At 41.3% G+C, this 15,393-nt stretch overlaps 1 protein-coding gene across 1 annotated transcript; it reads left to right on the plus strand.

The window, feature by feature from the left end:
- The first annotated feature begins 6,608 nt into the window (after positions 1-6,608).
- Positions 6,609-14,741, plus strand: grxcr2 (glutaredoxin and cysteine rich domain containing 2). The gene is made up of 5 exons (XM_030101092.1): positions 6,609-6,776; positions 7,121-7,304; positions 9,412-9,521; positions 11,865-12,083; positions 14,014-14,741. The coding sequence occupies exons 1-5, from the start codon at positions 6,720-6,722 to the stop codon at positions 14,185-14,187; spliced, it is 744 nt and encodes a 247-aa protein (XP_029956952.1). The 5' UTR covers positions 6,609-6,719; the 3' UTR covers positions 14,188-14,741.
- The last annotated feature ends 652 nt before the right edge of the window (positions 14,742-15,393 follow it).

Consider the following 15,393-nt stretch of genomic DNA (forward strand, 5'->3'; position numbering starts at 1 on the left):
TGTGTGTGTGTGTGTGTGTATATATATATATATATATATATATATATATATATATATATATATAATATTAGCCCTCTTTATCTGGGTTGAGTTACCTCACACTGAGAAATAGAAAAGTCAAGATTTTCCCTCATTTCAAGGTGAACAGACTGAAAACCAGCTTTCTGAAATAGACCCCTGAACCAAGATAATCTACACACACATATACAAACACACACACACACACACACACACACACACACACACACACCCTCCTCCTCCTCCCTGCTGCCTGCCAGCCGCCTGAAGGCAGAGCAAGAGAGTCAAAAAGTACAATCTGAGGTCGATGCTGAAGCGGGTAGATAAAGACGGTTTCATTCAAAATGGCATTCAAATCTTCTTATTTGTGTGTCTGAAAATAGGTGACGATGGCGCTAAGAGGCAGTCAATAACGTTCCCCTGTCGGGGGGGGGGGGCAAAAACAATAATGACAATGTGCCTTCTGCAAGTGAGTTTATTTAATGTGCTTACTTCCCACATAGCAGAAGTTCACAGTGGAAACATGAGATCGAGCAAAGACAGAGAAGGCTGAGTAGTCTGAGGAGTTCACAGGGATATATGTTAGCCTCAGGCGCTAAGAGTGACACGTGCTCAAATGCACGCATACAGACCTCCTTGGGGTACTCATGAACCCTTGAGGGTAAATAATCAATCTCTGCACATGCATGCTTTTATAACTCAAATGCCGATGATGATGAACATCCACCAGTGCAGGGTAAACAGGGATTCGGTACAGTAGCTCTAAAGGGGTTTGAGGCATAAATAACTTAAGGTGTGCTGTCTAACTCTCACTGCACAGAGTGAGACAAATTCGGAGCAGATTAAAAGGAATGATGGTTCACATAATTTTTTCCAGTTCCCGTTTTTGAGGGATGTCAAGACTTCTTGGGTTTTTATGAAACTATTTCTGATCTGCCTCTTTTACTGGCTTCCAGACTTGCAGCTTGCTGCTCTTTTGCTGACATAAAATACTAAATGCTGCGCTTCTTGTTTGGCAACCTTTGGAACTCACATATTGGTTCAGGAACCAGGAAGCAGTGACAAGATACACTGTCCACCGAAGTTGTTCTGCTCCGTATCTCTCAGTTTGAAAGGAGAAAACATTGTTGATGGAGAGGACAGATTGTTGCTTCTTCCAAACGGGGCAACAAATCAGAACATTTTCAATTATTTCTAAAGCAAATTTCTCACTTATTTTGCCTTTGACTAACTACATGTCTTGGTGTTCAGGTGTCTGGGTGTCTGACACTGGGTGTCCCCCATGGGTCAGTCTTGGGTCCACTTCTTTTTATTATTTATCTCTTCCCCCTAGGCTCGCTCCCCCGTCACCATGGAATGCAGTTTCACTGCAATGCCAACGACACACAGGTCTACATCTCCTCCAAACCCATCGTTGGTATTCCTGACCCCTCCTTCATCCAGTGATGCCAGATTGGGCGGGTTTATGCCCAATTGGGCTTCTTTTGAACCCGTTGGGCTGGAAAAAATAGCATTGGGCAGGTTGATAAATTTGGATTGGTTTTCACAATATTTTTTAGTTGTTAGAAACTATTTACACCCATTTCCTTTTTTTTTTTTTTTTTTTTTTTTTTTTTTCCCTTGTCCTGTTCGGTAGCTGGGGCGTGCAATATTGTATGATTGTAGCCTTTTACTATCCGAACAGATTTTAATATTAGCAGCAGGATGAGACTGAGTCTCCTCCTGCTGCTGCCTTTATTTAAAGCTGGCATCCGGCATGGCTACCGGACAGGACCGGGACGGAAACGCTCAGAGAGCAGGGACAGAAAGAGAGAAAGATAAAGAGAGGGAGAACGGAAGGGGGGGGGAGGGGGGGCACAACCTATGTACAAAGTCACAATACAAAACAGTGTTGTCGACGCACCACACGCAACCTAGAACAATCCCAAACCCCCAATCTAGACAACACCAAAACAGAGCCGACAACCAACACAGAAAATTACAGAACCATACATACATTTTTTTTTTTTTTTTTTTTCCCCCATTTTTTTCCAAACCATATTAGTGAACAGACCAGGCCACAAAAATAAAAGGAGGTGTAGGGGAGGAGGGAAATGCAAGGACACCACAAACCGTATTTTTTTTTTTTTTTGATTATAGCTAGTCGTAACTAGTAGTAAACTAGGGGCGTGCATCAAGAGAGGTCTGCTACAGATCACCATTAGTCTAACCACCACAAGAAGACAAGGTAACCCAGTGTGTAAAGAGTGATTAAAGATCAACGTGATCATGTGAATATGATGGTGACAGTGATGGTGATAGTGATCATGCATATATGACCTCTGACCTCTGAGAAGGCCAGAAGCAGGCCAGAGAGGCCCTCAGAGCCCAGACAGCCGGCGGACATCACAGAGCCCGGATCCAAGCCGCCCCCCCAGGCAGACGCCCACGCTCCGGTCCAGAAACGGGGCAGAGGAAAGCCCCGGCCGGGGACCCCGGCAGTCCCATTTCCAAACCCCCCAATGTGCTTCTTAGCATGACAATGACCATATGATAACACCATGAGCCCCCCTCCTCTGTCTCTGATTGGCTAGAAATCACTACATTCACTGATTTGATTGGTTTGTTTCTGTGTCGTACGTGTGTGCATTCATGTGTGTGTTGGTCAGCAAGAGAGAAAAGTTACCGCCAGGCAGCCTGCATAATTTTTAATTAATAATTTAACAGCAGTAAGTTGGATTTAGGTGTTTGGTTGCTCATGTTTCATGTTAGTATTGGATAATCTTTTTTGCAGTTGCATTGACCCAGTGTTTGACAAGACAATCTTTGTTGACTGTTGTGTGATTGCACTGTTTTTTGGGGGAGCATAAGTTTCAATAGCAATTGCGATCTTGGCAAGATTTTATTAAGTTGGGCGGGTTTCACATTACATTTGGGCTGGAAACAGTGAGTCCGATCTGGCAGCCCGCCTTGAAGACATCCGGAGCTGGAACTTTCTGAAGCTAAACTGCAATAAAACAGAGTTCCTGCTCATCAGATTCAAATCAACCCTCATCAAATGACAACACACCCCAGCTCCGCCCATTGTCATGGATAGAGTCCCTGTATCCTTCTCGCCCTACTCAAGAGCTTCGGTGTCATTCTGGACAAACCCCTCTCAATTGCACTGCATTTGCACCCCCCTTTCAAGCATTACCTGCACTGCATTCTTCCACCTTCAAATGAGATAAAGGAGCAACATACAATCTTCTACATGCCTTCTTCTTTGAGGCTGCAAAAGCCGGAGTTTATGCAGTTACCATGCAGGCATTGCATCAGGCCATCTGGGTAATAGACTTACAATTGGGTTTAAATTCGAGGCCCGGTGATGCTTAACTTGAGCACTTTGGTCAAACTGCATTATCAACAAAACAGCGAAACCGAAACTGTTATTCCTCAGTTTCGATTCATATCATCAGAGCCCTGAAAATTGATTAGATGGAGATCTATAGTTATCATCGAGCGTGTTTTCTACTTGAGAGATGAGCTGCACATTGCAAAGTGTGCCCAGGGAGGATAATGGGGATAATAGAATATACATGAACTGTTAATGTGTAGACACAGTGAGACAGATACACAGTGGCAATCATTTAAACCGAAAGCAGCAAGAATCGTGGCACATTAAATGATTCCTTCACTGCGATGCGCCCAAAACAATTTCTCGCCTGAGTAGCCATACTTGCTTGTTCTGCAATCTGATTAAGCCGACGCTCGGTCAGGAAAGATCCTACAGAGGGTTGGTGTCTGCTCGTAATGCTCCCTGTCTTTGCCTCCCTCTCCGTTAAACCATTCATTCACACTCAGCCTAATAACAATCATCCGTGAGGATAATTGCAAGATTGATCTCATCATGAATAAGGTTAATGGCGCCCATTTGTTTGATTAGTCTTTGTTCTATAAAATGGCATCTTGCGGATGCAGAAAAAAGTTGGTACAAAATCAGTTCATCTTTGGAAGATAAAACATGGCACATGCTGTGTTTGCAATAAAAAAAAGTAAATGCATTTATGCGTCAGACATTTTATAGATATTTACACATTCACCTGCAAACACAGAGCAGATGCACATTTCCATTGACACCCATATACATACTGATGATGCCAGGCTGTAATCTGACACAGGTGCTGCACAAGTAATCAAGACTTCAGTTTCTGCACCAGCATTCGAAGATGTGATTGAAATCTTTGAAGAGTGAATAAAATGATGCTGGCAGCATGAATCACTCCCAATTAGCTGCATTGCAAGTCAGACGGGCCAATCCTCCAAATGTCAAAGTGTAAAATTAAAGAGATGTGAGTACTTTTTCCCCCCAAAAAAATCTAATGAGGTGATTATTTGGAGGGAAAACTGTTGCTGATCATGAGGCTATAATTATATTAATTGCGTTATTTTGATTAAAGATCACCTTGCTTATTGGGCCATTATGTAAAATTTCACATTTCATCTCTCTTATCCGGCTCATATCAGATAATTAATCAGTAAAACACTGCTTAAAGGTCACACGTTGGAAGCTATTCTGGAGAGCATAAAGGGTTTATCGAGATGTAATGAGAGAGGTCAGATATTTCCTCCCTTTTTTGGAGGCAGGGTTTAATGTCATGGGTTATGGCAAGTCAAATTTTTAATACTGCTAATGCGCTTACACAGAAAGTCTTGTCTGTGGTTGAAAAAAAGATTTGCACTAATAGAGCAACATCACTGGGCAAAATTTTCGTTTCTTGGATGAATCCACTTTAAGGTGTTAGTAATGTGTAATGCTGAAACAAATAAGCAATGAAATGTGAATTTGTCTCTCTCAGCATCAGAAAAACCATTAAGAATTAAAGAGACACTGACGGTATAAAGCTTCGTCACCTCTTTCACATTTTATTAGCCGGCAATGAGGTCAACTAGGCCATGATGTCACTTATGATGCCGATTGCAAATCAGAGAGGCACAAGATGCAAGCTGAAATACAAAAGCTAGAACTTAATGAAGTCTGTTTCCAACAAACTGCTGAAAAACCCAAACAATGTCTTACCTGCTCATGACAAAAACTAGATTCAAAGATACACAAAGACACAACCAAGTGGGGTGTAAAAAAATGATCAGGAAAATGACACTGTAGGTCTGAACATGTAAGGATTCATTTTAAAAAACCTCAAATTAAGTGTACCTGTTAATGCATAAAACTTTACATTGTGTTGAATCCCTGATTGTTCTTCCTCGCAGTGAAATTGTGGGTCATTCCAAATATAAAACAAGGCTGGATAATTACCTAAATCAGTCGTACCAGCTCACTTGAGATGAACATAATTTACACGCGTGGCTTCAGTTAAAACACTAACTGGATGACTCACCACTTCACATAATTACACAATGGGACAAGAGTGGAGAAGAAATTAGTCATTTAACAGTGGAACCATTTCCTTTCAACGCGACCAAACCATTCAGTGATTTCCAACTTCGCTGAAACAATCCTCGTGGTTGTCACTCCCAGTTAGAGTTTGGAGTTTTTACATGCAAACGCCACATGACTGTGGAAGGTTTTTTAAATACAAGAATTTCACACTACAGATGAAAGTCTCCATACTAGACATCAGTAGAAGCCTCCGGGGTAAAGCCATAAGATTTTTTAACTTATGTTACATTTGGTGGAGTTCACCTGAGTTTTATGTCTGAAAAGTTTTTCTGTAATTTTTTTTTTTTCAGTCTTTTTGTTCTGCATTAGACTATGCAAAAGAATTCCATTTGTGATATAAGTCTATTTAATCTTTCTGTCAGATCTGTCTCTAAATCTTCTCGAGTTTGAGACGAGGTCCCCAAAGCATCGTCTGGAAAATAAAAAGTATGCTAAAAACTTCACTTCGTGGAAGGTGGGAGGGATGTTACACTCCGAGGGCTGGAAGAGATTTTCAAAGAGACGACGGCTACTCCTTTTGCTCCCACAAATGAATAAACACAGCGTTGCAATAAAATGAAGGGAGGTTATGTTTCAGTTTGATTCCTCCAGAATTTTATGATGAAATCTAACACAGTTTTGATGAAGGTGATAAACAATGATAATACTAATAACAATCAGCATGAAGCTGTAGACATGAATATCATATTTACTTATCAATGCCGACACACTTGGCTCTGGTTCAATGACATTCAGTTGTACAACCATGCCAACAACACACACACACGTGAAAGGGGAGACATGAAGAGGCTTCCTCTCCTCTCTCTCTCTCTCTTTCTTTTGCATGCACCGCACACGCACATGCACACGCACACGCACACACACAAAGTAGCACTAAGGCTCCAGCTACCTTCTATTTCTGGTGATCATAATTATTTGATGATGAGGCTTCTGGTTTCTGAACCGCCCTTTTGTACACACGATCTCACTGTGAATAATTTAACACTGGGAGCTAGAAAGGTGGGTCCCCCGAAAAACAGCAGGTGCAGTCAAACTCTGGAGGCAGGACACAGGGAAAGAAGCCTCGTCACCCTGTCTTCATCGTCCACTCACTCCGCAGGGCTCTCATACTCTTTGCGTCCATCGGGCTGCACATGAATCCAGACTTTAATTTCATCCCTCCATCCTGACATCGTCTCGACACGGCCAGCGCCACACTGCCCGGTTCAGGTGCTCTCACCTTCGGCAGGGAGATTCTCGGATGGACTGACGCTCTCTTTGCGTTCTCGCTTCATCAGTCATCATGGAGGAACTCCAGAGAAAACTGAATCAGCGCTATGAAGGCACCAAGCCCAGAAAGGTGAGTTATTCACAGAGCTACTTTCATTCAAGTTCATATCTCTGAAGTACTTTTAAAAATGTGTCATGTTTAATTATAGACGTGTCGAAGTACAACAGCGTGCAATAGTTCTCAGTGTCTTTTTTTGTTTTCAAACTGCAAAGACAGAGAGAGAAAACGGGGACTGGACGAGAGAGTGTTGACATGCTGTAGGCATTTGCATGCCGTCTTGTTGATCAAACAGCTCTTTTCCCTTGAACAAATATTCTATTCTGAGCCATCAAGCTACGAACACTGCACTGTAACCGCACAGGAACGCTGTCAGAGGAGAGGAGAAACCAGTCACGTTTCTCTCCTAACTGCAGGTGAGGTTCAAGCTGGCGTCGTCCTACAGCGGCCGGGTGCTTAAGCATGTGTACGAGGACGGTCAGGAGCTGGACAGTCCCGAGGAGAAATACCCCCACAGCTTCGTCCACCGCAAAATCCCTCCCAGCCACCTCGAGATGGAGCAGCTCTGCGGGTTTGAGGAGACTCATGGGGACCAGCAGGGTTGGTTTTTCCACGTTCAAGCAGAGTTCAAGTACCTCTGACTTTGTATGCATGACTGAGCTTGGCCGTGTTTGTGTGGGCTGTACTGTGGGCAATCTGGTTTCCACGGATACCAGCAGGGTGTGTATACTACGTTTGAAAATAGTGCTTCAGCCCTTGGGTCACGGGTTTGCATGAGATGATTTGTGCATGTTTAAATGTAGATGTTGTCACTTTTATAGAGATGAATGAGGCAGACCTCTCTAGAGAGCTTTATGTAGATTTGTGGCTTATGCACCTTTTGATCTTTATCTTTTTTTATTTACCTGTAAAGCACATTGAAAAACCTGTGTGCTGATAAGTTGTGCATCAAAGCCATACTTTCAAAGAAGCCAGAATCAAATGCATTTAGCATCTATTTGTTATGGTAAACACACGGAAGCTACGCTTATACATTGGCTTTACTTTTAAAAAGTTTCATAACAATTTGCACTCAAAATCTTTTAATGAAATTAATTCCAAACTTCAAGCAACATTAACTTCCCTTATTCAAATAAAATGTTCTTAATGTGACATTGATGAAAGTAATGAGTACATTTTACTTATTCACAATGAACAACTATTTATACTAATTAAATAAAATACATCAAATATTTTACTTTACATGAACATACTTAGGTCCATACATGAACACTGACAGCATAAAAATGTCTTTGAAAAAGGACATAACTGGTTTTAAGTTAATGTAGAGATATCTGTCCATGTATTTTTGAGTTCATAATGTGGTAAAGCTCGTGAATGAACAATGCTGGAGTTGAAATCTTTCACTTTTAGAGCAGAAAGCCTCAGGGAGACGCTTTTATTTTGACACAGTCAGAACAAGAACGATGGCAGAAAGACACAGAACACACTTCACTGATCATTCACAGTCTTGACAATAACAAATTCAACTAAACTAACTAGTATAATGAAAGCACAAAAACAGGGAAAAGTAAAGTAAAAAAGTAAGTAATTTAATCAAGGATTTCCAGCACAAAAATACAAGACACAATAACTGTCACCTTTGACATGTGGAAACCAAAATGTAACTCAATGGAAGCTGACTCCCTGAAGAACCTGTCAAGGTGACAGGTTTTTTTTTTTTTTTAAGTTAAAGGAACTAGTACGTTCAGTTTTCCAGGAGACAACATTTACACTTTATTAAAGAGTGGACACTTGAACAACTGGAAATTATGTGTTCAAGATATTTGCTCTAAACTGGAACTGTCTCCATTGATCCTCTGATAAAGATAATGTGGACAATATGATGCAACCTTGAAGATATGATGCAAAGGGACACGATGTGGTGTTAGACTTGAAATCTGACATACAGTTTTGTTTGTTTTTTTTCTTTTCACTCCATTTCCATCTGTTTAGGAATCCTTCAACCCACTTTTGATCCTGAAAGAGCAAATTACAGACACAAGCGAGCACAAAGTGCCACTTGGGTTATTGTTTCTATCAAACAGCAGACTCATTCAGCATTGTGCGTCTTTTCTTTGGTGAGACGTGATGGGTGAACTCAGATGCTGACTGTGAAGATGCAAGTCTTGGTTCCAAGGCATCGTGACGCACTCATTCAGACAGGCCTGGCAGTGCCAGATTCCTTCCTGTTAAGAAAAAAAAAAGGCCTACAGTGAGAATATTTTACACTAACTGGTTGATTATAAACTATGAAAAAGCTTCTGGGTTTGAAACGTCACAAATTATGTGTTAATGGTTCCCATCTGCAAAAATCCTCTTGAACCGATTGGCCATTTACAAACACGTAATTTATTCTGAAGTTCCACTTTATCTACTGCGATAAGATCTCTGCACTGTGCCATCCATGGGGTGTCAACACATATCACAATCACCATGTCACTACGGCATAGCAGTAGAAATAAAAAGAAAAGGAAAAATCAACACAGGCTGTAAAGCAACAGCATCAGATGATGTGATAGAACCTGATTTACCAGAGAGAATAAAATATATAATTCATGTGACATATTTTTCAATGCATTCCAGTGTGTTACAAATAGAGTACGAACTGTTTACAGACGAGGCTGCCACTCGAGTATCCTAACAGCATGTTTTATTCTGTACTCAGGTATCTATCCTCCAACAGGGCTCATTGCCCAGAGAATCAATGTGTACAGAGGAATGGGAAGCTACAAGCCCGCTGCCAGCCAAACCGACGAAGCCATGGGAGACGGCAAAGTAAGCAATGCAGCTTTTTTGCCGTTACTGAATTTTGATACTAACCAGAGTCAGGGATGCTGGAGATGAGATTTCTCATGTCTGAGCTGTCGCCATCCATTAGTCAGTGCAGTTTAAATGGCCTGGAACAGGAATCAGTCTCTAAGTTGTTCCTGGATTTGAAAGTTTTTTTAAAGACTGAAACAATTTCAGAAGAAAAAGAAGAAAAAGAAGGTGGACACGGCAACGTTTAGAAAACGAAGTCCATTCATAGAAATGGCAGAACTGCTGAGAATGATATAGTTATCATGCAAGGCCACAAGTATTTGTTGTTGGTTTTTGTCACGAATCCATAGGCGCCGATAATGCACAAAACACACGAACAGTGGTGAGTAAACAGACATTTGTACGGACAGACGACAAAGTTGAGTTGTTATTGGGTGAATTTCAACTCTTCAACTAATAAAATCTCAGGATTTTAAGGACTGGGAGTCATGTCTCTCTGGAGGCCGCCATTGTTATTATTGTCCATCTACTCACGCTTGTGCGGAAGAACTTCGGCCGTGATACTCAGCTCAGAAGCAGAATTTCAGAAAAGTTTTGTTTTTAGAGGTCAGTTTTTTTTTTTTTCTCTTGGAAAGGATGTTGATGGGTTCAGTGTTTTCGCAACAGCGCTTTGTCCAACGTACAGTATAAACACCTTTTCAGATATTAGCCTTTATGATGGCACAAAAAAAACAGTTGAGACGAGGCGGTTGTTGCGTCTGTCATCGAGTCGCATTCCCTTTATGAAATCACAGTGTGTCAGAGTCTGGAGTGTGGAGATGCTGTCATTTTATCATCTCCTGCAGAAGTCTTGCTTCTTCTTTGCTGGACGTCGTTTTATTACAGGACACTAGTTTTTTCTCCTGGTGAAGTCTTTAACAGCAGACAGGGCTGTGTCATGTTTACTGTCATGTTGTTGACTTGGATCAATTCCACAAGGTCTTCCTTGAATGAGACATTGTCAGGAAGGGAGCTCACAGTATGTCCTATATAAAAGCATTTGTTTTCCTCCTGATCTGGGTGGTGTACATTTTCTCTTCATGTCTTTATCTCGCCTGGATAGATGATTGATCCTGTCGACTGAATAAAGGAGAAAGTAACACATTTTAACGCCATAAATATTACTATTTGCTTATATATACTGGGACTTGAGCTTTCTGTATAAATAAATATGAAATGGTAAAACTTTTATTTGGTGCTTTTGTCAAAAGACCAAAAAACTTTGAAATTAAGTGATAATTTACAGAAATATGTGCGACAAACATTCAAATGAAGTCAAAGTTGTCTTTCAGTGGAACAAATGTTGGAAATAATCCTTCGGGGATAGACTCCCACTTTGTCTCAGGTCTCATTAGCTGGAAATTATTCTGAAGTCATTTTGAATATATGTGCTAAGAAGTTAATAAATACATCTGGACTTATCAACCTGTGTGAAGCCATTTACTGGACACGGTAATTTGTTCAACTGGAGAACAAAACAAGGAATTCAGACTTGAAAGTTTAAAAAAAAAAACTAAGATGACTCATGGGTAATTAAGGCATCAACCACATGCTGTGCAATGTGAATTTTACTACAATTAATGCGAAGCAACAACAGCAGCAAGCAAATTCCTCATGTTCTTGTGCTGCTGGCAAAGGCTTCATTAGTGCAGCAGGCTAAGAGGAGGTCAGCTCCACCGCCTGCTGGCTTCATGTCACTTTCATTCTTTTATCCGCTAAACAAAGACACAATAGACCCCAGTGACCAGGTCCGTATCTGTCACATCTATCAGTAGACCACAGCGATCCGGATTTAGTTTTTTTTTATTATTCAAGACAATAGTCCACAAAACAATTTTCAGTGTTATTTAAATTATTTTTCATAAAGCCTATTGTTGAGGGCAGCAGAGAGAAGAGGAACAAAAGCTGTGTGCAAGTATTGTTACAGTAACTAAAAAGTGACATTGATTCATTTGAAATGCTTGACATTGAGATTATTACTACTTTTTAAAGCCAAGCTTCAACAAAATCATTCAACTAATAATGTGACCCAGTGTACTGTAGACTAGATATTCACTGCACTGCGATGCATGTTGTGTTCTAGAAAAAGGATTCCGTCTCTTGGTGAATACAATTAAAAGCCTTCCCCTATCTCTCTGCCGCTCACACATCGAAATGAGGGCACGGTCTTTCAGAGTTTTGAGATTCATTGTAGGTATTGTTTAACCTTGCTGAGGACTTGAAGGAAAAAAAAAAAAGGTTTATTGAAATATTGTGCTCGTGATATGATTTGTATATGCCTCTAAATTGATTTTCTTTGACATTTCTACTTCCTTTCAGAACTCAGTGTTGGACTTTGGCAAGATAATCATCTACACCAGCAACCTGCGCATCATCAGGGCGCCGCCGAGGAAGCCGGAGACGCTGCGGCATCACACGGCGCCTCCTGCGGACCAGGAGGGACACCCGAAGGCCAGGGAGAGGGGGAGCAGGAGGAGGGCCAGAGCTCTTCAGGCGGATGAGGCGGCAGAGAAGCAGATCAGCGACACAGATACCAAGGTAATGATCCTTGCCCAAATTGTTCTCGGTGGTGTGGTAGAGGTTTTATCACCCCATTTATGTTTCTCCGTGTTCTCTGTCTCATCGTGTCCTTCTCCTCCTCCTCACTTTCTCTGCATGTGTCTCTTTCTTTCCTCTCTTCAATTTATTTTGGATTTTCTATACAGAGAATCGCTGCACAGTCATCTTGCTGGAGCCCCATCTCAAGGTCTCCTCTGCGTTTCCTTGTAACCGCCACCTTATTTGTACCTCTGTTCCTCTTTTTTCCCTTGTGCCCTCCCTCCTGCTGCAACAACCACCGACTCATTGTCCCAGTGTTATCTGTCAACTGTGAACAAATACTGATGAGTCCACAGTTTCGCTCTGCCCTTGCAGCATCTGCCTGCCACTTACCATCCAGCAAGGATAGCCAGGTCGCCATCATTTCCTCCCCCTCACTTCCTTGGCTGATTACTGTACTTTCCCCACTTTTCCTTTCATCCCTCTCTCGCCTTCCTCATTTTCTCTGCATCTGAAGAAGATCCTTTTCAGCTTTTTGCTTTAAAATGATAACTATTTTCTCTTTTACATGATCTTTTCCTTTGATACTCAGACAAAATCAGCTTTTAAGTCATTTCAGTGACTTAATTTTGGAAGTGTTTTTTTTTTTTTTTTTTTCCAGGGGAGACATTTATACATGTAAAGTTAACCTGACATGCATCTTAAAGGAATTGCAGTACAGATGCATGATGGCTGGAAGTAAGTAAATATCTCATTCAGCAGACCGGAAAATGCAGCTTAGTGTTATTTATCGTTTGGTGCCACAATAAACCCTGAATTCATGTAGAGCATACTTCATTTTCTGTTTTAATCCTGCTGGTAGAGCTTGTGAAGGCTGAACAGTTTGACTTGCACTTCGTGTTGCACCTCAGCTGCAAACTAAAGCTGCTTCAGGTTGCTCTTTCTGAATATCCCACTTACTTCTAAGCTGTGTTTTTTTTTCCGAAAATGATTCCACAAACTCAGTAATAATTTGTTTATCCCAGGCTGCTATGTCCAAAAGCTTTCTCAACATTTGTTGTCGGCAACACTTTTCACTGAAAGCACCTATTAAGCAGACTTTGCCTGTATTTTACTTCACTTTGAGATTCCTGGAGGGAGTCTGACGGGGTCAGAGGTGAGCGACATTTCTTTTTCAGCTCTGAATATTTAAACTCACTTTAAGCCTCATCAGCATCTTCCTTACTCCACACACCTCAGTGTGAATGTAAAGTTTTCAACAGGAAATATTGCACTTTACTGCTTTAGGACATCCAAGTTGTGAGGGAGGAAATGAAAACATCTTCTGTTGTTATTCAGTCCTCATGTCCTTGACTACTTACGGGCAGACGCTCATCACTGTAAACTTTGTGGCTGTGGACAAAGCAAGTTACAAATAGTTTGGCAATCAATATGTATTAGAAGTACTGTTGTAATATTTTTAAGTGTTTTTTTTTTTTCCAGCAGGCAGTCTTTTCAGAGTGACCTGCTGTGTTTATGTGTTTGTTTACGAGCTGGCCTTGTGGTTGAACGTTAAAACAGCTGCACCGTCAAGTTGTGTAATATGTTTAAATTGAAAACTGTGTTCTATTACAGAAAACAGGTGGATGTAATTCCAAAGTAACAAACCTCACATTAACCTCTAATGGCCATCCGAACACGAGCTCTGATGTGTGATGATGATTTTTTTTTGAAAACAGGAGAAATTGTGGGATTTCGTCTTTGCAGATTTTCAAGGACACAAAATGTTCCCGTCGCTGTGAACAAATCTGCTTTCCCTTTCGAGCTCAGTCTGGATTCTTTCGGCGCCTGAATTTCCCACTCGGTCCCATCTCTTCCCCAACACTTTTAGCCTTTGGCTTACCTCAAACTCCTCCTCTTCCCTCCTCTAATGTGTTTCTTCTGTCTCCAGGAGGCCGACAGCTGCCAGCATTGTGGCGGCTCGGGCTGCGCTCCCTGCTCTCTGTGTCACGGCAGCAAGCTGTCCATGTTGGCGAACCGCTTCAATGAGTCCATCAGTGATCTGCGTTGCCAAGCCTGCTACCCCCATGGTCTGGAGAAGTGCCAGTCCTGCTCCAGTAAATAGCACCATTTGGCTGACATCCATGTCTGGCAAAGGAGGAGAAAGAGAGAGAGAGGAAGTGAGTGAGTGAGGGACAGAGTGAGTGAGCGAGTGAGTGAGCGAGCGTATGCCTGACCGGTTCTTCAGAATTGTCTCAGTGGCAATATTGCTCTAATCCAAAATGTTCTTGGTGGGGTGTTTCGAGGCACCACTAGGAAACATAAGCCATCACTGGAAAGAGGAATTGTGACTGTCCAATTGGCAACAAAATCATGAAACACAATTACTGTGTGCAGTGAACATGGCTTCAGATAACACAAACACATAATCACTTTTTTGTTGTTGTATTGTTTTGCATCTGCAGCCTTCTTCCTGATAAAAACCTGGTTCCACTACAGAGTTATCATTTTAATTAAAACGATGCAAACATTCTGCAGTTTATTGTATCTGCCGGGAAGGCCACCCTGTTCATGTCCCCCGCTTACTGTTCACACGAGAGAGACGTTTTTCATCCTAACATGGCGTATTGTACGAGGGTAATTGATGCCTTTATTTTTTTTCAAAGGGAGGGGAAATAAGACAGGAAGATAAGGAGCTGGAGATGAAAAGAGAAGAAAATGCACATAAAAGATTAGAATGAGGGGGCATGCAAGATCGTTTTAGAAACATCAATAAGAGGAAGATGTAAAAAAAAAAAAAAAATCTACATATATGACCGAGAATGAAAATAATGTCTGCTGAAAATACCGAGGCTGTGCATACACTAAGTCGGGAGTGTCAAACATAAGAAATTTAAAGGTTATTGTGGTTCCGTTTTACCGGTTCAGCTCACTCAAGTTAATATTAGGCTGAATGTGGTCCCTGAACTAAACACTCCTGTGATAAGGTAAGCAGCTTAGTTTTACTGTATACTGTAGATGATGTTTGCATAACGTTACCATGGAAACTTGCCTCTGTTTACCACTTTCTGCAAACACTGATTCAAAAAAAACAAAAAAAAAACAGTCTCTTTACAAATTAACTCACAGCTCTGATTCAGCTGACAATAACGGACCGAAAGTCAGCCCATTTAAAATGAGCTGTTCGCTGGTCAGTGCTACTACTAAATTAGCTTTGATTTGAATATGAATCGGGTCTCTGGCCAGAAGGGGTTATAATTGTACGGTGCGACGCCTGCTTATTAGAGGAGCAAGCTGAAAAGAAAAATGAGTAAAAAGGAGAATAAACTGT

This window comes from Salarias fasciatus, chromosome 10 (assembly GCF_902148845.1).
Source record: "Salarias fasciatus chromosome 10, fSalaFa1.1, whole genome shotgun sequence".
Classification (NCBI taxonomy): Eukaryota; Metazoa; Chordata; class Actinopteri; order Blenniiformes; family Blenniidae; genus Salarias; species Salarias fasciatus.

Excerpts from the sequence above, each read along its gene's own strand:
- grxcr2 (XM_030101092.1), top strand. The coding sequence starts at position 6,720 with ATGGAGGAACTCCAGAGAAAACTGAATCAGCGCTATGAAGGCACCAAG. Across the intron at positions 6,777-7,120 it reads AAGGCACCAAGCCCAGAAAG|GTGAGGTTCAAGCTGGCGTC; the intron begins GTGAGTTATTCA and ends TCCTAACTGCAG. Across the intron at positions 12,084-14,013 it reads TCAGCGACACAGATACCAAG|GAGGCCGACAGCTGCCAGCA; the intron begins GTAATGATCCTT and ends TTCTGTCTCCAG.